Genomic DNA, 25,359 nt, shown 5'->3' with positions numbered 1-25,359 from the left:
ATCTCCAATGGCCGGTGATGGGACACTAGATGGGTGTGACGGGATCCCCCAGGGTGCAGCCTGGGACTGTGGGAGCCCCACACCCAGCTAGATTGCATGAATGCTCCCAGAGCCACTCATGAATCACCCAGAGAAAGGCACCAAAACCAAATCCCCCAGCTCCCAGCATTGTACACCAGGAATATAGCGTCTTGCATGGCTCAAGGTGAGCATTGCAAATTTATTAGTTGGTTCACCAGTTCAACAATGGAAAGTGAACATACACCAACCTTTGAAAACGTGAGCAGATTCACCAAACTTCATACAAACTCACTGGTAAAGATAAACAAACAAATGTACACCTCTACCCCGATATAACGTGACCCGATATAACATGAATTCGGTTATAACGCGGCAAAGCAGCGCTCCCACGGGGGGGTGGGGAGGCTGCGCGCTCCGGCGGATCAAAGCAAGTTCAGTATAATGCAGTTTCACCTATAACGTGTATTGCTCCATAATAGATACGCTGTGTTCTTGATCTTCCTCAACTTGGCTGCTACATTTTAAGACTAATATCCCCCTTCCTCCCCCCCCGTTACAATAAACTGTCATTTCTCGCATCTAATGCATCAGGAGGGTGGATCGATAGCCCAGCCAGGTTAATCCCTCTCCCCAGCAATGGCTGGGATGTTAATCATGCATTTGCTTCCTGTCAGAGGAACGATAGTAAGTGGTTATTGAACATGCTTGCAGGTTCATCAATATGTATGGTGTTCCTCTTTATCACTTCTTTCAGCAGATGCTTTGAAGTTAATATTCACTTTGTTACATATCACAGTTGCCTTGTTACCGGTTTCTTTTATTGTTTTGGTATATTCTTTCCCTTTGTTATTCTCTTCTGTTCACCTCAACCCTTCAAAGACTAAAAGGTAAAAGCTCCACAAGGAGCCTTCCAGGCTCCAGTTCCTTTCCCTCCTGCTATTTGCTTTTACACTAACAATTGCAGTCTACTAGGAACGACATCAGTACATTTGGTACTTAGGTCACAGACCACATTTCACTCACCTTGCACAGCATTACCCAGAGAGGTGAAGCCATTGTGATATTTGTAGGTTCTAATTTGGATGATCGCAAAGGTGTTTATTTTTAATGATGCTTGTCCTCACCATGATCCTTCTAAAAACAAATGTGTTATGAGGAAGACTCGATTACCTGTATGTTGTTCCAAGCCGCCTCTCCTCTGCCTTTCACACAGGTTTCCAGCCTGAGTGGGGAGCCCAGAGTTCCATGTTTTGTATCTGCACACAGACCAGTTCCTACATTACGGATCTGCAATATTAAATTGTTAATTAGTTACGTTACACTTTTGTCCAAGTGACAGCTAAGAGGCAGAATGATTTAAGAAGTTACCTCAAACGGTAGCTATTAGTACAAAGGTTCAATGTCTCATATTATTATACAATTGAGCTGACTTTGTTACAGCTGGAAAGAGGCACACCAAGTTTTTAAGTCAAAATAGGGATGACCGTATATAGCACAGTAATCTGCTGTAAGTGCCCTGCATTTAACTTAAAAGAAAACATACACTCGAGGACAGCAGAGCCTGTTGTTACAGGGGGTCCCTGGTATATGTTGGCAGTTGCATTCCTGAAAATGGCAACTGATACTGGGGAATTTTCCCCCCATAAGAAATAACAGCCTGCCCCACTTTTTCCTGCCCCGCCACCCACCTCCGTCCCTTCCCTCTCAGCGCCTTCTGAATGCCAGGGAAGCACCCAAAGAAAAGCCACGCAAAAGGTGAAGCGACGGATATGCGGCTCGGGACCAATGTGAATCAGACCACGTTCCCCTATGGATGAGCGACGGATATGCAAAATGACAGATAAGGGGGAGACACATACTGGGGCCCCCCTGTATTTAATAATAATTAGGGGAAACAAGCCTTAACATGTATGGGCTTCTTATCCCTTTACAATGAGGAGCAGTACCACCCTTATTTTTACAGATGGGAAAGATGAGGTGCAGTGAAGCTAACTGCCTGGCCCAAGGTCTCACAGAACATCTAGGTTTTATTTCTATTTTGATTCTTACTTCCCCAATCCCATGTCCTAGCCACTGGATTATGCTGCTTCCCTTAAAACATGGTGCACTAATTGAAATCTTACAGAACAAGCCAGCATACAATTTCTTTTTATGATCATGTGCTAATGGAAACTGCCAGCCAAGGGGTCTGCTCTGTTCCTGAGCAGGCCAGTACAATGAAGCATACAGGAATTCTGATCTCTGAAGCACTCAGCACAGAATCTTTATGAATAAGGACGTAATGTCTGTTCGTAGGAATGGAGCTAATAGGTATCAGGGCTCATGATTAGCTCTATTACTACAATCCAAAATGGCCTGGTAGATCTTTCTGGCTTGTCACCCTAGCAGTTCCATAAATGAACTCACCTCTCCCCAGGCAGCAGCCGGGGGCTCCACTGGTGGGTAGAATTTTGGCAAGTCCCAAGCTACCTCACTCATGAACCATTTGAAGCTCTTGCAGTTGAGATTGTTGCGAAGTTCCTTCTGAGCAGTCACATCCCCCGCGGAGAGATGCCGGTACTCAGGTCTACGCTGGTAAATGTACTCTGCGTATTCATCCATCCACACTTCAGCCACACGCTTCAAGTTCTACATAGGTAGCAGGCATGCGTGGAAGGAATGGGGAAAAAAAATGTACATAAAAACTGCCCATTCAAACTCTCTGCATTAGAATTCAGAGCAGGTCTCCTGTTTTTGTTCAGAAAGGATTTCCATTAACACAGGCGCTCTCTTGGGCTGCTCCGAGCAAGATAATTTTTAGTGTTATTCTCTACTTCCAGGGGAGTTATAGGAAAAGGTATGTTTGGTTGATGTCAAAAGAGAATCCTTGGTGGCTGGCCATTACACGTGGTTCCTTGTGGCTGTGGAAATAGCACTTAGCCAGAACTTGTTTTAAATACAAGTCAGAGCAGAGACAGTGATTTTAAATACCACTGGGCACTTTGAGGTCTGAGATGACAACTTCCTACTCCTTCTCTGATCCACCCTGCCACATCCTTTGTGAATGAGATCTGCAGCCCCCAGTTTTGGAAAGCATCTTTTTACAGAATTCTCTCCTCTCCACTGTTAATTCTGTTATATACAAAACTAAGAGAAACTTAACCTTGAGGCACAGGAAGTGGGAGACTACACACACTAGAGATGCAGTCCCTTCAGAACATCTCCCACTGTTTGCTTCCTGTTTACAATACAGGTATCACAGGTTTGCCTCTGACCAAGTCACTTAAAAAAAACAATAGCAAAGCCAACTCGATTTCCATACTGGCTCTAAAATGGGACTCAAGTCTTCATTTGGGAGAAAAACTCAGATATATTGATAAAATATCAAGCAGGTAACTGCACACATTGAATTTTAGTTTCAATACATTACTAAACCAGCAATTTAATCACTTCAGTGCAAGTAGTTAGCTAGCATTAAATCCACAATGTAGCTATACACACCCAGTATATCCAGCGCAAAGCACCTGCTGTGCTGCCTAACATAGTGAGTACAAGATGTCATTAGTTGCCAGGCAGCAGTCAGGGAGCATTAGGCACTCTCACTGGAATAAACTCGCTGGACTGCCGAGCACAAGTACACCTGACGTACCAATTTCAACGGAATGCACAACTGGCAGCAATGCATTTGCCATGGAGGATTAGAAGCAAAACCAGCTGAGGCAATTGCAAGCAAGTGACATTCTTATCCAGCTCCAAATACAGTCCAGCACCCTCCCTTCCCGAGGTGTCACTTTATGATCTGATTTGCCACCAACTAAATGTAAACCTTAGCCTAAATGTTCTCCAAGTCTGGTGATTCCAAGGTTTCCAGCAGGACACCCCCCAACCCTGCCCCTAATTCCCTCTGACATCCTGGAGGAGTTAACAAGGAATCGGAGGATTCTAACATTACAGGGGAGATGAACAGAACACTGCATCTCTCTCTGAAGTCATTACTTTGTCACTTTAATACATTCCAAATATATAATTAGGGCAAAGTCTCGTTCAAGTGAGATATGTTCTGACCCTCTGATGTAGATATAGGAGCACTGTTTCTTGGTTTAGTTTTGTATCCTGTTTCTATTATCTTTTCCCACCAGAGGGCACTACTACTCTTTTTCAATTTACTTGGAAACCAGAGGTAGAAAACTGCAGCATACAGTGCTAAGGATGACAGGTTTCACTTTTACAAGCTGTACTAGCCAACAATCCATTACCCACCAAAAATCTACCCTTTCCTTCCTCAGTTAGGGCTTCAACCTGACCATCCACTTTAATCTGCTCCTGAGAAACATTTTCCTGACCAATGAGATCTTTCTGTGCTCGATCTAATTCCAGATTCACTTCTGAGACATTAGACAGACATTCAGAAACTCCATTAATAGACAAACAGCTTTTTCCTACCAGGTTAGAATCCCCCTCTCCCTGGCCATCGCAAAACTGGTTAAACACTGAAAACTGCTCAGAGTAATACAACATATCAGAGTAGTAGCCATGTTAGTCTGTATCAGCAAAAACAACGAGGAGGCCTTGTGGCACCTTAGAGACTAACACATTTATTTGGGCATAAGCTTTCGTGGGCTAAAACCCACTTCATCAGAAGGTGCCACAAGGACTCCTCGTTGTTAGTGCTAAGGATGTAATCTTCCTTCTTTCTCGACTACAATACTGAAGAAATTTGACTGGACAGGCCTTTCCTATAACTTACTTCACACTGTACTGGAAGAGTATGAGGATGAAGGGGCTGTTTTTTTCTTTAAATATTAATTTCGGAAGTTTTAATAGGTTTGTAAAAATTTGCCATGTAAATATCAAACACAAAAACAATCATTACAACTTTGTTTGCAGTGTTGTAGCCGTGTTGGTGCCAGGACACTGGAGACACAAGGTGGGTGAGATGATATCTTTTGTTGGATCAACTGCTGGGGTGAACGAGCCAGAGTTAAAACACAGCTCTTCTTCAGGTCTGGGAAAGGTACAGAGTGTCACAGCTAGATACAAGGTTTCAAATTATTTAGCATAAGAGAGAAAAGCGATGCAGGAGACCATTTAAGAGGAAGTAGGCAATTAACACTTCTGTAGTCACAGGACAAAGGAGGCTGGTGAGTTACCCGACTGTTGTAATCACAAAACCAGTATTTCTGATAGCATGATTTTATGAATTCAAGTTCCCAGGCTTGTCTTTTGTAGGTGATGTCCTATGACTGAAGACGTGCCAATTGCCCACTTCCTCTTAAATGGTCTCCTGAAATGTGTGTTTTACTCTTTAGGCTAAATAAACTGTAGCTGGCTGGGACACACTGAGTACCTTTCCCAGACCCGAAGAAGAGCTCTGTATAATTTCAAAAGCTTCTTTCACAAACAGAAGTTCTTCACACACCTCGTGGTTCTCATATCCTTGGACCAAGACAGCAACACCACCACTGCAAAAAAACCCTGAGTGTCAGTCCGTTCCATGCCAGGGTGCCTAGTTACTACGATGGGTGCCCTAGAAATACCTCTTCTGCTTTCTTTCAGTTAGTAACGCTAGTGCTCATGCTGTCCTGTCTCCTTACCTCACTCACAGATAGTGCCTCTTGCATTTATTCTGGTGATCACAAATTGCTGCGCTTCTCTAAGCCCTCCTCCAGAAGCAAATGTGAACACTTTCGCAATTTCCACAGCACGACACAGGTTGCATGTTTTACAATAAGTCCAAATACTCTGCAGTTGCCACCTGCATGATTAGTGTCTGTGCCTCCCTCCTGCCACCCCGCCTCCTACGTTAGCAGCACGTTTCTGATTTACATTTCACCTTTGGCCCCACTGCAGGTGCTCAGCATAGGGCACAGCTGCAAAGGGGTTGCATCTGACAATGTTGCTAGTTTTATGGCTCAAATTAGCACTCATTGTGAGCCTTCCCTGCTTATTCTGAGCATGTATTCAGGCAACTCTCCAGCAGCTCACATGTTTGCCCACAGTGAAACAGGCCAGGCATTCTACTGCTTTCTCTTCAGTCAGTGCAGAATACTTAATTCTGGAGGGGCTCAGCCTCTTTCCCTTCTCCCACTCCTTTGAAAGGCAGAGTCGATCTCCGTTTACCACCTAGCATTGGGGTCTCTATTCATCCCCGGCTACCAAATGAAGCCTGGATCAGGCGGCAAACTAGTTTCCTACCAAACACCAGCAGGAAGATGGAAAACACCCCAGAAGGGGATACTGGACACGGCTGTTGTCGCTGTGTCAAATACTCCAGATGGGGGGAAGGGGCCTCACCGATGATGACTGCTGCAGTAGGGGACGGCTCTGTGCAGAGTCACACACCAGTCCACATTTCTTTTTGCTATTTTAATCCCCCCTCTAGAGAAATAAGTTGCAGCTTTGGGGGTGGCTGATGCTCACAGTAAGTGGGGCTGAGATCTACTCATTTGCTCTTTCCTATTGCTTCCTTTGCTCTTACCTTCTTCCTCCTGTACAGAGAACTCCCTGATCTGTCCAATGCCCCCTTTTCCCTCCCACCTGCCTCAGAGACAGCAACCCACTCTCCTCTCCACCCACTTGTCCCTTACGTTCCTATTCCCCTTGTAGGTAGTAGAAGGGTGGTTTGCTCCATGGGGTGATGTACTTCTCTAGTAGATTGTCCTTGTTTGGTGAAGGTGTTTTTAAGTGTGTTGAAGTGTAAATCCTGGATTTCCTCCTGGGAGCATAGTCAGTGGTATCTGTGTGTGAACCTGTAGCTGTGTCTACACTGCTACAATGATCAATACTCTGCACAACACGCCCTTCAAGATTCATGCCTATCAAAACATGTGGTGCACTTCATCAAGTGCACTAAACACCCCAGTAATAACTATGTGGGTGAAACGAAGCAATCACTATGCATGGGTGAATTCACACAGAGAAGTGATAAACATCGTATCTCCCATGGGTGAATACTTTTCACAAAATGATCACACCATATCTGACCTCTCAGTCTTCATCCCCAAAGGAAACCTGCACACCACCTTCATAAAAAGGAGCCTAGGAGCTTATATTAATTATATTGGAATATAATGATGAGATCCCTTTATTTAAACAGAGTATTACCATATTATGGAGTGAGAACACCTATGACATGCTATGAGGCTGAAAGGTCTTTCTATCATTGAAGCAGCACAATCACCATCCTGTACCATATTGCCCAGAATGTCTTCTAAGCTATCATGACATTGCAATTTTACACAGTGATAAAAGCATACCGTACCTTTTACTGGGATTGTATTGCCAACAGCCAGCCAAGCACACAGCCCCATAACTCCAAATGCCCTGACAATTTTGGTCAAGATCCAGAGTAGCTTCTGGTTACTATTAGATTTCCTCTCTATTGGAGGGGGCGGGGGAGAATGAATGTACCTTGCCCTAACAGAGAGACAAATTTGCTAAGCCAGTAGGTCTTTTTCCATCTCTAAGCATGATACAAACTAGGGAGAGTTGAGGCTTGTGGAGTCCTCAACATGCCTGTCCCTGGGCCTCTAAAGTTGCAAAGGAAGATTATTTAGAAAAACACTTACCCTTGCCAGACTGACTCCTGTTGGAACCTTGTAAGGAACATATTTCCTGTAGATGTGACCCACTCGGGAGCAAGGGATGTCCTCCATGAGACCCCCACACATCCACACCTGTAGGATGGCAGAGAGGGACAGACACAATCGGAATTCACTTCAGTTGAAAAGCAAAACACTTTCAATATAGGAACATTTGCAGAAGCTTTGTACTTTAAAGACTGATTCAGCCTGTCCCTCAAATACTAACTTCAAACCTGATTGCTGGCTGCTCACAGTTGGGCATCTTTCAGTTTAGCCAAAGGATTAGCATATTGGCTGTAGAGATGCTCTTTAGATCCTTGGCCATCGGGTGGGAAGAAGCAAAGGACTCTTTCTGAACAGCACAGCTCTGACACACATTATTTCCCAAGTTAAGGTGGAATGGTGTATGATTGCTCATAGGGATTAAAAATTGGATCCCCATGCCAAATCCTGTGCTCTGCATCAGGCAAGAGCTCCAAAAGTAACTTGGGGGGAGAACACTATAGATCAGATCATGTGCTACTGTGGAATTATTCACAAGCCTGCCTAAGCTTCGAACCAGAAAATACTGGCTCCCATGCTTTTGTACTGTCGCTGGGTATCAGAGCAAAGTCTAGGTCTAGGAGATCAATGCTGCGCTTTTAATGCAGAGACACACGCCTAGCTTCTGCAGCCCTCCAATTAGTGGAAGTCCCTGTCTGGGGAAAACAATTACATTTAAAAAAAAAAAAAGAGAAAGTCAATGGAACAGAGCATTAGTTGCAGAATAATGACCTGATGCTTGATTAGTGTCAAGGTGAGGCCAAGAAGTTTATTTTCCATGCAGAGACATTGATTCTGTGCCAACATCCTTTAACATCTTTCTTTCATACCTAGATTAATGCGGATGTAATCTTTTTGCCTGACTAAGTGAATGAAATAGAGTGAATGCTGCTCTCTGTACCAGTGAGTAAATGCATTCCAGTAGGTTTGAGGAATACATTTAGGGGCTTCAGCCAATCAGAGAACATCTAATCTATAAGTTAAACATAGGATATTGCACTTTTATTAGAGGACTGGCTTCCGACTCAGTTGGCTTTAAAGTGCTTGTCTTAGCAAAGGAGGGGCAGACAAACATTTAACTACCTGACAGAGGCTCCATTAGGTATATTCCTGGTTCCTATTGATCTTCAAACAGCTTCTTCTATTTTCTCCTGCTTTCATTTAGTAGGACACACTTGACATTGTCTTGCCCTTGATTTGATACCCAAATCCCATCCCAGTACCCAAAAGCTCTATATGTGAGATACCCCATAAGTCTTCATGGGAATATGCTTCTGAATGTGTATATGATATAACTGGAATACGTTGTATGCTACATAGGCCATGTAACATATCTCTGTAATGGTTATGATCTACTGAATACATTCCTCCTATTTGTAGGCATGTATCATTTTTGTACTTGAAGTTAGGAATATTTGCTGTGTACTTGCTTGATAACCTTAGTGAAGCATTTGGGCAGCTTCTTAAGAAAGGAATGTGCAAATTAACTGTCCAATGAAGAACCACGTAAGCCAACAATGAACTCGAAGACACCAATCCACATCGGAGCTTTCCCAGGAATGTGGCTTGGCTGGTAAGAAACTCAGTCATGCATGGACATGGGACTTGCCCATGTGACTCCAAAACTCCATCTTGGAGCTGGACTTTGCATAGGAGAGCGGAGGGGGTCTCCACCCACAAGAGAAAGTCTATTTAAGCCTGTGGGGAGACCCCTCCATTATGTCTTCAGCTGGCTAAAGAGAGCCTCTCCACCCCCAAGGATACCTGAAAGAAACTGGAACAAAGGACAGTAACTACAGGGGGTGCGAGTGATTTCTGGATCCAGATTAGCAGGAGACTAGTCTGTAAAAGGAAGCTTACTGGAACTGGTGAGGTTTTATTTGTATTCAGTTTTCTTAGACATAGACTTGCGTGTTTTATTTTATTTCACTTGGAAATTCACTTTGTTCTGTCCGCTATTACTTGGAATCACTTAAATCAGGGGTCCCCAACCCCCGGTCTGCGGCCCGGTACCGGGCCGCGGCCTCTTAGAAACTGGGCCGCGAACCGACCCAGTGGACCTCCCGCCCGAGCCGCGGGACGACCGCTCCCTCCGCAGTCATGCCTGCGGGAGGTCCGCTGCTCCCGGGGCTCCGGTGGACCTCCCGCAGGCATGACTGCGGACAGTTCGCTGGTCGCGCGGCTCAGCTGGACCGCCCGCAGGCACGCCTGCGGGAGGTCCACCGGCTCCGGTTGAGCTACCGCAGGCGTGCCTGCGGGCGGTCCAGCTGAGCTGCCCGCAGGCATGACTGCGGCAGCTCAACCGGAGCCGGTGGACCTCCCGCAGGCACGCCTGCGGGCGGTCCAGCTGAGCCGCGGGACGAGCGCTCCCGACCGGTCCCTGGTCCTGAAAAGGTTGGGGACCCCTGACTTAAATCCTATTTTCTGTACTTAATAAAATCACTTTTTACTTATTAATTAACCCAGAGTATGTTAATTAACCCAGAGTATGTTAATTAACCCAGAGGGCGCGCGCATTGGCGGGTGGGGGGGAGGGAAACAGCTGTGCATCTCTATCAGTGTTATAGAGGGCGAACAATTTATGAGTTTATCCAGTGTAAGTTTTATACAGGGTAAAACTGATTTATTTGGTGTTTAGACCCCACTGGGAGTTGGGGATCTGAGTGGTAAAGACAGAAACACTTCTATAAGTTGCTTTCAGCTAAGTCTGCAGCTTTGGGGCACGTGGTTCAGACCCTGGGTCTATACTAGCACAGACTGGCGTGTCTGGCTCAGTAAGACAGGGTGCTGGAGTCCTGAGCTGGCAGGAAAAGCAGGGGCAGAAGTAGTCTTGGCACATCACAGAAACCCCCAAGGGTTTTCTGTGATCCAACCCATCACAATATATATTACAAGATGGTGACCACTGGCCTGCAAGCTAAGGCAGCGTTATTGGTCCATGTCTTCATCATGGTTAATTTGGACTCCTGCAATTCACTGTACAATGAGTTTAGTCAACAGCTTCATGCATAGAAGGCAATTCATTAATATTCTACAGATACAATATTAAATATTTAGTAAGGGAATGAAATATTTGGCCAAGGCTGCTGCATAATTACTAGTTATAACACTAAAGTCCTTTGGAGTTTCATCTCTATCTGCTGGCCCCTAGCCATTTAATAATCATTGTCATTTCTTGTGGGTAGCTTAATGAAGTTTCATCTCTTTATATTATCACTGTTTCCTGAGACCAGAATTCCACTACCCCAGAATATTTTAATCAAATGTTTGTTGTTGTAAAGAATACAAAAAGGAATTCTGACAAACTCTGCTCTATGGATTTTTGTTCCTTTAGTATTTAATTACTGTTGTATCTTGAGAGGACAGGATAGTTACTGTAGATGAATACAGTCTGTACTGTGCTTTAATTTTTGGAGTGCTTTCAGTTGTCCTTTCTACTGGTACTATTAGAGTGCTGTTCCTTCCTCCAACTCCTTTGAGTTACATTAGGGGCAGGTTGCAGCAGTGGCTGGAATAGGATTTCACTGCTTGGACATATCAGAATTTCTATTGACCTAGGGACCAAGAATTCAGTATTATACAGTAATATTTTAAGCCCACATGATGCAGCTCTGCTATGGGGATCAGCAGATCTGCAAGGCTTTTGGGATAGAAAGCAGGATTCAATGTATGGAACTTGATTGGGAAGCAAAGATGGCTGCAGGAGCAGCGAGAGAAACCTGGAGTTTAGGAGTTCTCAGTGCAGATAGTCTGTGTAGGAGGACTGCAGAGTCTTCTGAGCCAGGGAAAGCCTGCAGAGCTTTAGTGATCAATAAGGCTGAAGGTTCCACTAAGGCCAAGAAATAATGGCACCTTGCTTCTACCTAAGGCACTACTCCTGTGGGAGGCTACACCAGCTGTGCTCTTCCTCATCCCAGGGCATTAGCATTGTGTGCAGATAAAAGGACTGCCTAACCCAAGTTTAAAATGTACAAGCAGTCTCTCCCACCCGCAGCAGCGCAGTCAAGGATAAACTCAAGTAAATGAGTTTACCCACTTCTCATTTAGGGAATATGGCCTCCAAGACACAATTATCCTTGGACTCCTAGAACAGGTCACCCACAATAACAGTAATGTAAGATTTCTCCAGCTGGACAGAAGACTGCATCCCATCTTGTCAGACACAGGTCTGGCCGTGGTGATCACGCACATGCCTGCCACATTAGATTGTTATAACACATCATACTTGTGGGTGAATCCACAGGCTTTAAGGAACCTCCATTGGTTCAGAATACAGCTGCCGCCTTATAATATGCAGATTGACAGGAGCACATGCACTATCTGCCCATGAGCTACCAAGTCCTGCTCTTCATCTTCAAGACTCTCAATGCACTGGGAGCAAGCTAGCCAAAGACACACTTCCCCTCTGGGACCACGGACTCAGGCAGTGTGCAGTCAGTAGGAATAAGATCAGCTGCCCTGGAACACCCTTGCTAGATGAGCTAAGGCAAGCCATAGATTTACAATTTTTGGATAGCACTGATACTATGGTGTGAACAGGGTGTGAGAACCTACACAGAACAGAGAAATAGGCTTAGACTGAACATCCATAGTCATTCCTAGCTCTTATACAGCACTTTTCATCAGTAGATCTCAAAGCACTTCACAAGGGTGTGACGTATCAGTATCATTCATGTAGGAAGTCACCTGGCATCAGAGAAGATTACAATCACAGTAGAAGATATCATTACAGAAGATCCCAAGACGAGACAGACTATTAAGCCAAGTAAATTGCTGAAAGAACATGGAACATACAGATAGTAATTTCTACATCCACTTTTCTGGCCACAATTTAAAATATTTGGCTGCCTACTGACTTTTGTGCAATTGCAGCACTCTGGGAATGAAGCTGCAAGCTTTGTGAGTCTTACTGACATACCACAAGGCGCTTTCAAATATATTCAGCTCAGCTTTTGGTGTCTTTTAAATATTTCGTCATTCTGTAAGTGACAATGTTGCACACAAGAAGTACAAATCTAATTTTAAAGCGTGCTTCGCATTCATTTTCATTGCTGCATTGATGTGTTTTATTAGCAAGCTTCTTTGTGTGATGACAGAATTCATTACAGCCTCCATGAAGACAATTACCAGCTCTTATCTATAAAACTGGAGGGAAGGGGGGGGGAAGTGTGACAGGAATCAGCAAAACATGGCTCACAGAAAGAATTAGAAAGTTAGCACTGAAGGAAAAACATATATATACAGTAATCAAGGATTTGTCAAGTAATAACTGCAGGACAAAGAAATTCAAAATAGCTGTGTGCCAGCTGAGAGAATGGATGAAATCAATTACCCACGTTAGGTAGTTTTAAGTAAGGCATACAGTTAATCTGCATGAGACATAACACTAAAAATACACCATTTTAAAATTAAGTGCTGAGTCAACTTTCCTTTCCTGTAAGGCAGGACCGTGTGCCTTCACAAGAATGTTTGTCATGATCTGTTGCCTTTTTCCATATTAAGAACAGAGATGGGATGGTTCTGTGTTTATTCTGAGTGGAGCTGATATAATGTGGAGCTTCCTATCTTCCTTGGCTACCATGACAGTACATATCAAAGTTTAATTTTGATGAGATGAGCTTCAAGGTTCTAGTAGCCATCACTAAAGCTCCTTGAGGACTACAGATAAAGGCAGTCAGGGCAGCCAGTAGTTCATCTGGTGATCTAATCAGATCTCTTTCCGGAATAATGGAAATAAATATTCACAACTACTGCAATCCTGGGTCTTGAGGGAAGGTGGTCTGGAATCAGGAGAACTGGGGTCAAATCCTGGCCCCAATGAAGTCAATGGGAGTTTTGCAACTGACTGCAATGGCACCAGGATTTCTCATCCCTGGCTGTGTGATCCTAGGCAGATTAACTCTACAACAGGCAATATTATCCCAGTCTTCTCTGGTAGACTAATGCCTGCTTCATTCACTAGCTGCAATTTAGAACTTCTGAAGGAATGTGATAGGAAAACAAAGTAATATTTCACCCCTTCTCCACTATCCTCATGTTATGCTAGCACATTCTCTGTCTGCTGCTCTAAGTAGCAATGTTATACAAGACTTTAGGAAAAAACAGTTCTGTTAGAGTATAATTCCAAACTATCTGGATGTACAAAGTCTACAATTTCCAGAGAACGTGGCAGAATGACCACATGCTGCCCCATGGGGAACTGGGAAGCAGCAAAAGAAAGCCAACCTTCTACTACCTACAAGGGGAATAGGAACGTAAGGGACAAGTGGGTGGAGAGGAGAGTGGGTTGCTGTCTCTGAGGCAGGTGGGAGGGAAAAGGGGGCATTGGACAGATCAGGGAGTTCTCTGTACAGGAGGAAGAAGGTAAGAGCAAAGGAAGCAATAGGAAAGAGCAAATGAGTAGATCTCAGCCCCACTTATTGTGAGCATCAGCCACCCCCAAAGCTGCAACTTATTTCTCTAGAGGGGGGATTAAAAAAGCAAAAAGAAATGTGGACTGGTGTGTGACTCTGCACAGAGCCGTCCCCTACTGCAGCAGTCATCATTGGTGGGGCCCCTTCCCCCCATCTGGAGTATTTAACACAGCGACAGCAGCCATGTCCAGTATCCCCCCTTCTGGGGTGTTTTCCATCTTCCTGCTGGTGTTTGGTAGGAAACTAGTTTGCCACCTGATCCGGCTTCATTTGGTAGCCGGGGATGAATAGAGACCCCAATGCTAGGTGGTTAACGGAGATCGACTCTGCCTTTCAAAGGAGTGGGAGAAGGGAAAGAGGCTGAGCCCCTCCAGAATTAAGTATTCTGCACTGACTGAAGAGAAAGCAGTAGAATGCCTGGCCTGTTTCACTGTGGGCAAACATGTGAGCTGCTGGAGAGTTGCCTGAATACATGCTCAGAATAAGCAGGGAAGGCTCACAATGAGTGCTAATTTGAGCCATAAAACTAGCAACATTGTCAGATGCAACCCCTTTGCAGCTGTGCCCTATGCTGAGCACCTGCAGCGGGGCAAACAGTGAAACGTAAATCAAACGTGCTGCTAATGTAGGAGGCGGGGTGGCAGGAGGGAAGCACAGACACTAATCATGCAGGTGGCAACTGCGGAGTATTTGGACTTATTGTAAAACATGCAACCTGTGTCATGCTGTGGAAACTGGAATGTGTCCATATTTGATGCTTCTGGAGGAGGGCTTAGAGAAGCGCAGCAATTTTTGATCACCAGAATAAACGCAAGAGGCACGATCTGTGAGTGAGATAAGGAGACAAGTCAGGATGGACACTAGAGTAGGGCCATATCTACACTAGTGAGGTTGCAGATGCAGCTGTTCGATCGCTTGTGTATCTGCTCTATGCAGGTGAGAGAGAGCTCTCTCACCGACAGCGCTGTCCACATCAGCGCTTCTGGCCATGGAACTTACATTGCTCGGGTGTGTGGTTTTCTCCCATCCCTGATGGCGACATAAGTTATACAGACAAAAGTGGTAGTGTAGACGTAGCCTTACTAACAAAAGAGAAGCAGAAGAGGTATTTCTAGGGCCCTCATCATTGTGATCACCAGAATGGGAATGGCTGACCCGGTGGGGGTACTGTATTATGCAAGTTAGGAAAATTTGTATCCTCGCACTCATTGGTGGTGGGTTGGAGAGAAAAAAAGAAGAACAGAAAACAGGAAGGGAGATATATATATTTTTTAATGAACACTTTCCTCTTGGTTCCTGCAGGAGACTGAATATTGGGATAGACAGATGGCTCCTTGGCCTGTGTGTAGCAATTCCGGTTTGTTTTAAGGGATGGAGGAAGTCACAGGAAAAGGAGGCCAGCTAGGAAGTTAGTGTGTGATGTTTTGACTGCAACCAGGGATCTGACTGGAATGAAGGGCAACTACTTCCTGCTATTTAATATTTGTGCTTTTTTCACTATTTAAGAACAAAAATCCAGCCAACCAGTGGTGTTTTTCCACCAAACAAGCACAAAAAAAGACCAGTTTCCACTCCCTTTTCCCTTATTCTACCATCACTGTGTCCATGGGTCTGCTCTAATATCTAGCCCAACAAATAAACAAATCTGTTGAAATTATAAAAATAAAAAGCATATTCTGGCGACCCTAATAGTAAATAATCCTAAGGTAGATACCTTAATTAAGACCCTGATTTTAAAGCTATTTGACAATGTCCCTTTTGCCAAGAAATTTCATAGCTTCAAAATTCTATCTGCATGTCTTCTTATTATGAACAAACCTTCTATTCTTGTAATTCCAGCACAATTATTAAATCAATGAGCCACAGATGAATGTATCAATTTATCTTAATTTCTGAAATACAGTGAGCCTCTTTCAGTTAAAACTTCATTTTCTGTCACAAAGAAAGAAAAAGGGGTCTTTGCTGAGATTAATTAGAGTAAATTTAGCCCTTCATAAATTACCCTCTGGACTGACATAAAACACACTGCGTTTCAGAGAGAATAAGCAAACAGATGAATGAAGTAGTCTCGTTTCCTGTAGATCAAGCAGTGACACTGTCTGCTGCAGCATGACACACACAAAGGGACTCCATAGCCACTGTCATCGCTCTTGGAAACCAGCATTTTCAAAAGGGGACCAAGAGAAAGAAGATGAATACGGCCTCTGCCCTCTCCTGCAGAGAATTACAATATTACACAATTTCATTACACAACACTGAAAGGGATAAATGGATCCAACTGTAATGGAATCTCCAAGGGGAGATTCTCCCCCCCTCCCTCTAGTAGAGAAGACAAGAGACCTCCAATATGGCTTTATTACTTAGCCTTTTGTAAATAAACAATGAGAGGACGATATCATTTATAGTGTGGTAACTGCCAGATGAACAGAGTTTGATAGGTCTTTAAACAGCATAAAGTCATGCAGATTTGTGAAATTACTTGGTGAAAGAAACAAATAAGATATGAACTGAAGTAGGGACTCTGGCTGCCTAAGCTGAACTGTGCACTGTTTCATGGTCATTGCTGCAATCTGTTGGACCCATACCGATACCAGGTAGTTTCTTTCAGTTGCACCTAGGACTATAAAAATCAAAATGCTAATGCAATCTGTTAAAGGAAAATTGCAAATTAAACCATAACTGAGTTAAACGCAGATATGGGGTTGAATACCCTCTAGTGCGTAAGGGGGCATTCTGTACAGAAATACATTTTAACTAACCTTTAAAAATTCATTCCCTCTGTTTATGAAATCCACTACCACTACCAGATTCACTGAAGATATCTCAGGATGCATCATTTCATGGCAACACAGATAACAGGAGTCTCACTGGTCGCAATGACACCACTTTTGCTCAACAAATTCATGCACCACGCAGACCTGTGTCTTGGTCTCAGGCAATCAGCAATGATTAGCAGAACCTTCCCCAAGCCAGGTGAGTCATCACCATCAGCCACTTACTTTTCCAAATGTTTGGGGCTTATAAGTAATGAGAGCGGTCTTAGTCTAGCTCTTAGCAGTCAGGACTGGTTGGTTAGAGACTAAACCATTCTCAACTCTGGCTTCTCTAATTCAGGACTGAAACCACCAACTGGTAAGTGTGGAGAGGTCTGCACAGCCACTGCCCATACTGTGCCCATTCTGTGAAAAGAAGCCTTCATTCATCAGAGTCTATTGATCCAACATTTTTAATGAGTTCTACAGTGAGAAAACAAAATGAAGCCAGAGTTCTGCAGATGTCAGCAAGGAGAAAACATATCAATGTGGGAGGTGAGAATTTTCACACACTTCCGTGGCTTCAGAAGAATGGAATATTATAAAAGATATAGGTATCTCAACAGCATTAAAGCATGGCCAATAGAGTATTTCCTTATGTCATCCTCAAATGACTACGTGTTTAACAGTCACAACTGGGATAAAAAATAGCCTCATTCACATGAAATGAGCATTGTCAGAGCCTCAAAAACATATGCACTGCTATCCTGGATTAGACCAGTTCTCCATCTAGACCAGAATCTGGCCTTTGGCAGCAGTTGGGCATTTCAGAGGAAATGCAAGAAACCTCTCATAGCAAGGAGAAACATCTTCTTAATACACATCAGATCTCAGTTTGTGCCCTGAAGCATGACAGTTTATATTTATTTAGAGGTAAAAAAAATTGCAATATAACTATGTTCTTACTGTCCATATATATAACCTAACCCTCTTAAGAATCCTACTAAACGCCTGTTCAGTATTTTCCAATCCAATATTACACACACACACACAAACACACAGAGCGCGGTTGCAAAGCCAAGCACCCAGGAGTTAGGAAATGCCAGAATTAAAGTTGCCTGTGCAATCTCAGTTCAGCCCCCTTGTGTTTATGCATTCTGTTAGTCTAATTACATGTTCACATACTACTTTTTCCACAGGATCTTTGCTTCATTCAATGCAGACGATGGGCCCACTCTAGAGATGAATCAGGTTAGATCCAGGATCGGCGCGGGCTGAGGGACGTGCTGGCTGCCCTTCCCGCAGCCCCCATTGGCCTGGAGCAGCAAACCGCGGCCAGTGGGAGCCGCGATCGGCCGAACCTGTGGATGCGGCAGGTAAACAAACTGGCCTGGCCCGCCAGGCTGCTTACCCTGGTGGGCCACGTGCCAAACGTTGCCGATCCCTGGGTTAGATAGCAAATGAGGCAGTCTGCAGGACTAACTGCGTCCTTTACTGATAAAGTTGGAAGGTTCCCCTTCCTTTCATCCCCCCACTGGTTCCAAGTTCCAATCTCCTTGTCCAGCCAGTGCCATTCTCCACAATTCTCCTCGTCCAATCTCAGTGTTCTCACATTCCTCCTGCATTTCTCTCACCAGCTCCCAGTCCTCTCCCTCCCCCCCGATCTCCTCCAGTCCCAATCTACTTCCTTCCCTCTCTCCCCTGGTTCAGCTTTCGTCTCCTCTGCATTCAACACAAATGGCTTTACTCTCCAGCGGGGGGTACCATTGAGTGCACAGGAGACAGACTCCCTGCTCTCAGTTCCAGTGCAGAGCCCCATTTTGGCCTGCAGCGGCTGGTAGCAACCATTACAGGAGAAGCCCAGCTTCGCTCCTGTGGCCCTGGCCTTGAGGGAGCACTCATCTGTTCTGTGAAGATGGTACATATGCAGTGTGGTCAGCACTAGAAGAAGTGAGGGAATGGAGCATGCTCAGTGAGGATGGAATCTTTGGACATTTTAGCTGCTAAATACCAAAAGTCTGAGATGTGTGATTTTTCAAAGGCTTCTAACTTGGCCAAATTTGTTTTCCTTGTGAAAATCCACCCAAAAAGCACATCCAGTAAATCCACCCCTCAAGTCCTGTTCCAAAGCATGGGGACACTAGAGATTTTCAAAGAAAATGTTGCCAGACACCTGTTTTAAACAACATGGGCAAAATGTATTTTCCCCTAACCTAGTTCCTGAACGCAACTGAACTATTTCGGCTGGAATTTTCCAGAAAGCATCATCCTAAGGAAGATACCCTGGCATGGAAAATTCCAGCACAAACAGTTAAAGTTTGAAAAGTTATAAGCAACTGAAAACAGGACCTTGTAATGAGAAATGTCAAGCAACCTTACTAATAGGTGGAACTACAAACCTCGCTTATATTGAACACTGGTCCTAAAATGGATCCTGTGGCACCACACAGGTAATATTCTGTCACATTGCAAATTGACTATCACTAATGCTTTGTTTTCTGTGTCTTAGCCACTTTAATTCATGACAGTGCTATCCCTCTTACCTACTTACAGCCACCCATACCTTTCAAATGTCTTGTTATATATACACAAGAGATAACTTGTGCTCCATGCCTCAGAGAGCTGCTTAGTTTTCAAGATCTTTTCAAAGCAAAAGTAATTTTCAGAGAACATAGCTCACCTTAAAGGATATTTCATACTGTTCTCCTCCCCATATCTCCAGACCTGCATCATACCCTCCCAGCTCCCAGAACCACTTTCTATCGACTGCAAACAATCCTCCAGCCATTACAGGAGACCTTAAGGAAAAACCAGACTCCGTATTACAAACATATTCAAGATACAGCATTCCAGCTGAACATTAAGAAAAACAAGATACCATTAATATTTCTCTCACCACCCACTCCTAGTGCCTCTGCACCTCTGTCAGAGCATCTACCAGTTGTCCTTGCTTTACAACCCTTTCCCACTCCTTGCAACCCAGGAGGATTGGACAGGGCTCCCTTCGGAACCAGTCAACGCCATTCCTCATATTGGCTACTTGGTTCACTGTTGAGTGACACAAGGAATTCCCTCTTCTAGAGGGACCCCCAACATGTTACATATGCAGTCCTCCTTGCCCTGCCAGCTTGGGAAGCAAGAGATTGGAAATCAAGTTTCCTAGCATGATTGCTAAGTTATTGGGCTTGCAATCAAAAGGTGGATCTTCAGTTTTTTGATGCAGAAATTTGACACAATTCTATTGCCCTTTACGGCTGGCAGGCACAGCACAACAAAACAGTTTGATCCCAAATGATTGTTTCTGTAATCCACGACAATCATCAAAATTGGTCTAATTATTCTACGGGGTTTTACCTGAGAATGACATATGAGCTATTTGTTAGTTGTTAGTATCCCTAATGTCATGTCACAAACTTATGTTCCAAGGATCTTGGTAACAGATGACTATATTAGACATTCCAATTTTCATTAACTAAACTTCTGCAGAGACTAGGTCTCCAAAATGTGTCCAGAGTTCTTGGTCTAAATGAAATGTATTACCCAACAAAATAAATAGCTGCTAGCGGAGGGTGGCTTACCACCAACTAGTGACTCCCAGTACAACAAGGCATAAACAACCTTATAACAGGGCACCTTTCGTTAGCCATCTATCATCACTCTGCATTTCAACAACTTACTCAAAGGGATCACTAGGATCAGGTTTCTGTAATTCAGGAGGGATAGGGATCCGCTTGTAATACATCTCCCAGTCAAATGCCCCTCGCATCGCATCTCCAGCTTGGGTCTCATATCCAAAGTGGTCATGGTCAATTACGTCAATCATCGGGCACACAATAGTCTTGCGGTTTCGAGCAATGCGGTCTGAGGATCACAGAGAAAAAGTTAGCAAGCATGTAGCTAGTGGCCCCTTTCACCAGTAGTTACAAGGAAAGTATCTACAGGTATGAAGCCAATATTAAAACAAGAGCCGACTATCTCATCACCACAGAACAACCACCATACAACTAGTTATAATTCTAATACCAAAGTCCAACTTTAATGTACCACTAAACACCTTCAGATCTAGAGAAGCTGTCTCATTACAGAATGGGTGATTTTTCTGCTTTGTTTTTATTTTTTCCTTAAAAACTGCATGTCAGTTCAGTATATATGAGCACGAGGAACCAATTATATTGGCCAGAATTAGGTTAGAATTCTATTTTCCACGTAATGTGCATCTCAGTTCTGACCTGTGCTATCGCTTCCCCTCAAACTAAAAGGGCAAGTCTGCATTGCAATCATAGGATGAAACTGCAGCTTTTGTAGCCACACCTGAGCTAGCTTTAATCTAGCCAGCTTGGGCACAGGTGGCAGTGAAGATACAGCAACACAGGTGTCAGCATGGGCTAGCCAATTACCGGTAAGTAATTACCCAGGGTTCTGGGTGAGCACGTACAGCCCATGTTGAAACCCACACTGCTGCAGCTTCACTGCTACCATGACCTGAGCTAGCCAGGTATATCTATATGAGCTGCAGTTGCATCCCATGACTGCAGAGTAAACACATCCCAAATCTTTTCTTGGACAGAGGCTCCATGTTACACCAGATAATGGTGTGATATGTATTTATGACATCAACCAATTCTTTATCCTAAGTTATATCTACATGATATAGAAAGATTAGGCACTCGCTCCAGTAATAGCCACCCTATGGTTTGAGAGAAAAACTGAACACATTCCAAATGGAAACAAAAAACCTAGATATCTCCCCACCCTTCTCAGTGGTTCCCTGCCACTTAAAATGCCAGATGAAACAGACAGACTTGCATGTTCTAAGGACTTCGCAGAGTCCACAAAACTCATTTTAACAAGTGACCTGGATGTGACCCCCTTCTGCACTGGTTGAAAGCTAGTGCAATAACCCATTATGCCACCTAACCCCAATAAGCTTTGAAGTGTCGTGCCAGAATCTGGCAGGAAGTGATTCAGACTAATGGCATAACTAATCTTGGCAGGCTCTAGAAACGTACATCTGTGCCTCCCCTCAATCTTTAATTCCAGCTGGAAAATACTGAGACAGGATTAGTTCCAACCTAGACATCTGGAACTTCTTCAATATTCATTTTAACAACAAGTTTTCTTAACTAAAAGTTAACTTTAAGAACCAAAGTGACAGATAATATATTTTAGATTCCAAGGAACATTTGGAACAAAAATGTTTTATGTTTTTAAATTGAAGCATACTGTACATGTTCTCATTTAAAAGGCATTTGGACTACTTTTGTTTCCATTCCCTGGGGCTCAGGAAGTCGCAAATGTTTTACACCATGCAGAATTAATACCAGACACACAAATTGACAGGCTGTGAAAGTAACAGCATTGCTCTATGAGAACCCAGCAGACAATTTTTCATTTCAGCTTGTGACTGCATTTTTCTTCACCTCTTGGTGTGTATTGTCATTATTTGCTAGACAGATGCCAAGTTTCACCCCAGAGGTGGCTGCATTCCAATGGTACATATGTCACTTGAAATAGGCTTGTAGAGTAGTCTGATATTCTTCAGGATTAAAGATGCTACATAAACAAACTGCACTGCAGCCTTAAGTAAACTGGATACTCCCAGATGCCCACTGGAAGTCATGTGGCTGGTTTAGTGAGCACAGTCCTTCTGGTCCTACAAGTGTCCCGAGTCCAAATCCTGGCACATGCAAAAAACCCAGGTTGAGTGGTCTCATCCCACTTTGTATCTGGGCATTGCACAAAACTAACTTGCAGTTCGGCACAAGTAGTCTCTCATCTAAAAGCAGGTCCAGAATTAGATTAGTAGGGGAGTGGGGTGCTGCAGGTCAGAATTAAGATGCACAGGAAAAAAAGCCAGTTCCCTTGAAAAAAAGAGAACATTGTTCATTTAATAAGATACATGCAGACAAATTTATTTTATGAAACCGCAATCCTGTTAAAGACTATTTTAGAGTCCACTTCGTAAAGGATCACACACATTCTAGGTGTACATAGCAGCAGTTCATATTATCCACAAAAAATGACTTTCCACATGCTTGCAGATTAAATATATTTCCATAGAAACAGTCAAGAGCTATTTAAAAACTACAAGCTTAGCTTTATGTCCTACAACTAATTTCTCTTTACGAGCTGCTGAATGACTACATGAATGGTTTGCTCTTCCAGCAAACTATAAATTATGCAAGAGTTCTCTTAGTGGGGGGTAACAGAACATGATCTCTGCTTTTAATTAAAAAAACTGTTTTGAGGGAAATTGTGTGTTTTATGACTCTTGCATAGAGAAATGCGTTGTACTGAAGTTTACAGGTCACTGACAGCTCTCCCAGGATTTTCTTTAGAAAGTCAGTTTTCCACATAGTCGTTTATTTTCTTCTTTGGACATTTCTGAATGAGAAGACAGCAGCCTGGACATACAATAAACCATATGCCGACATCTGTCACCAGCTTTTTACCAGGCTGAAGATCAATGTTGGGAAACACTTCAAACAACCTCCTTACCTAGCAGAGGTGGCAGCCAGTTCACATTGGCCTCGCAGTGAGAATCCAAGAATGTGATCACATCTCCTATTGCCACAGAGGCTCCCAGCATTCGAGTTCTTATTAGCCCTTCTCTCTTCTTGGTGCGCAGGATTCGGACATTTGGGAACTGGGCCATGTAGTCTTCCAAACGTTTCTTCAGGTGTTCTGGGTAAAAGAGTAAAGTTAAAGAAGGTAACAATCACTCCTTAAGATGCAGCTCCTTCCTTAGTTGTTAGCTGTCTTTTGAACATGGTATTGAACAGCCTTTAACTAATAGGAAAGAGTGTCCAGGCAAGATGGAAGAAGTACGAGTCATCTTTAAACTGTGGGTTCAAAGTTTGCTCATGGATCTGGATCTCTGAAGTTTCCATGAACTCAGAAAGAGAACAAACGGATGGAGGAGATTAAGACTAGAAAGAAGCTGCGAGACAAGAGAATACACAACAAAGCAAAAGCTAATTAACAGAACCTTGGGATAACAATGGAACTATTGACCAATAGCAGGGATGCTCATGAAAGTAGGAGCCCAAGCTTTCTCAGGAACTGGATCTGGATTAAGTAACTCACTACGCCACAAAAGCACAAAAAGAGCACTCTCAGAATTGTATACAACATTTACTGAATTAGTTTTTCCTGAATTTCTTCAAGCACTCAAAACACGTCCACTCTCACACAAATATATACAAGCAAAAAAACCCAACAACAAAACTCCCCACAACCTAGTGATGTTGATTCTACAAGCTGGAAAGGTTTAGAGATCATTCCTGAACACACTGCCCCTATGTTCACTACTTTCACAAAACTAGGATACATTTTGTACAAAATGTGCCTTGTGAGGTACCATTTGAAAACTCAATCTATTGAACATCATCATCCTGGTAAAATGCATGTAGCAACCTTGTACGTAAAGTTATAAGATTCTACTGTATGACATTGCTGAGACATGCTCCAAGTTCAGAAAAACCAGCCCAAATCAGTTTTTCCAGAAACAAAAGGTTAGACAGTACCTGAGCCAGGTGTCAATATAATCAAGTGGACTATTTCTGGGCTTTTGGCCAGAAAGAGGGGTGGGGGGTGAGACATTTACATCTTGGCAAACAACCTTGCGGTCGCCTGAACACCAGCTGGAGATGATTCTCAAAAGAAGAGAAATACTATAAGAAGGGAGAACAGAGGATACAAAATCACCTCTCCCCCCTCACCTCTACTCACGGCATAAACAATGTTTGAAAGACAAAATGAGCATCAGTGAGTTGGGGGAGGGATCCTGGCTGAAGAATCCAGCCAGACTGCTGTGATCATGAGGTGAGGAAAACCTTTTTGCTTTAAGTTCACTCAGCTTGTTAAATTAGGTATTAGTTTGCATTTTACCTTTTATTTCTTTGTAACCAATTCTGACTTTTATGCCTCATTACTTGTAATCACTTAAAATCTATCTTTCTGTAGTTAATAAACTTATTTTATTGTCTCATCTAAACCAGTGTGCGTTTGGATTGAAGTGTCCGGAACCCCCATTTGAGATAACAGGGTTTGTGCATATCATGTCTATTAATGAAATGGACTTTCTATGAGCTTGTACTGCACATAAGGAAAGAGCTGGGCACATTTCTAGGGACAAGTCTGGGACAGGGAATTTGCTGGTGTCATTCTGCAATATAATTCAGGAGTGGCTGGCTAAAAGCATTCATATAATTCAACTGGGACTGATTTTGCATGCTAGAGTGTATGTAAACAGAGCAGGAGTAGTTGTTCTCACAGCAAAGCAGTGTAAAAGGCACCTCAATTGGAGAGTTGAGGGGACAGTTGTCCAACAGTCCTGAGGAATGGCACAACAAGTTCCTATACGGATTAATCAGCTCAGCTAGCCAAGGATTACGCCCCCCGCCCCAATCTTAATCTAGTTATACTGCTTACAATTTGGTGCCCAGAAGGCAAATTTATTCCCTTGGTGTATCTTGGATTTTATTTTGGGGGTGGGGGGGTCAAAGGTGGAGATAATCTTGGGAGTTACAAAATACTTCTCATCTCACCTTTGATGCCGCCAGCAGT

At 43.5% G+C, this 25,359-nt stretch overlaps 1 protein-coding gene and 1 long non-coding RNA gene across 3 annotated transcripts in view; one reads left to right on the top strand and one right to left on the bottom strand.

Moving 5' to 3' along the window:
* LOC123375960 overlaps positions 1-18,284 on the top strand; it is a 39,957-nt gene extending 21,673 nt beyond the window's left edge. The window contains exons 4-6 of the long non-coding RNA XR_006581643.1: positions 16,846-17,011; positions 17,153-17,346; positions 17,991-18,284. This is a non-coding gene — a long non-coding RNA (uncharacterized LOC123375960). The remainder of the gene's footprint in view (positions 1-16,845; positions 17,012-17,152; positions 17,347-17,990) is intronic.
* GALNT10 (polypeptide N-acetylgalactosaminyltransferase 10) overlaps positions 1-25,359 on the bottom strand; it is a 116,957-nt gene that overhangs the window by 2,653 nt on the left and 88,945 nt on the right. For both annotated transcript variants that reach the window (XM_045027432.1, XM_045027433.1), the window contains exons 5-10: positions 23,290-23,475; positions 20,469-20,652; positions 19,472-19,589; positions 7,569-7,676; positions 2,428-2,649; positions 1,192-1,308 (exon numbers count right to left, since the gene is read on the bottom strand). In XM_045027432.1, the coding sequence (XP_044883367.1) occupies positions 1,192-1,308; positions 2,428-2,649; positions 7,569-7,676; positions 19,472-19,589; positions 20,469-20,652; positions 23,290-23,475 (935 nt within the window). The remainder of the gene's footprint in view (positions 1-1,191; positions 1,309-2,427; positions 2,650-7,568; positions 7,677-19,471; positions 19,590-20,468; positions 20,653-23,289; positions 23,476-25,359) is intronic.

The sequence above is a fragment of the Mauremys mutica genome, chromosome 8, assembly GCF_020497125.1.
Source record: "Mauremys mutica isolate MM-2020 ecotype Southern chromosome 8, ASM2049712v1, whole genome shotgun sequence".
In the NCBI taxonomy this organism is placed as follows: Eukaryota; Metazoa; Chordata; order Testudines; family Geoemydidae; genus Mauremys; species Mauremys mutica.
This window is presented reverse-complemented; position numbering and strand designations above follow the sequence as displayed.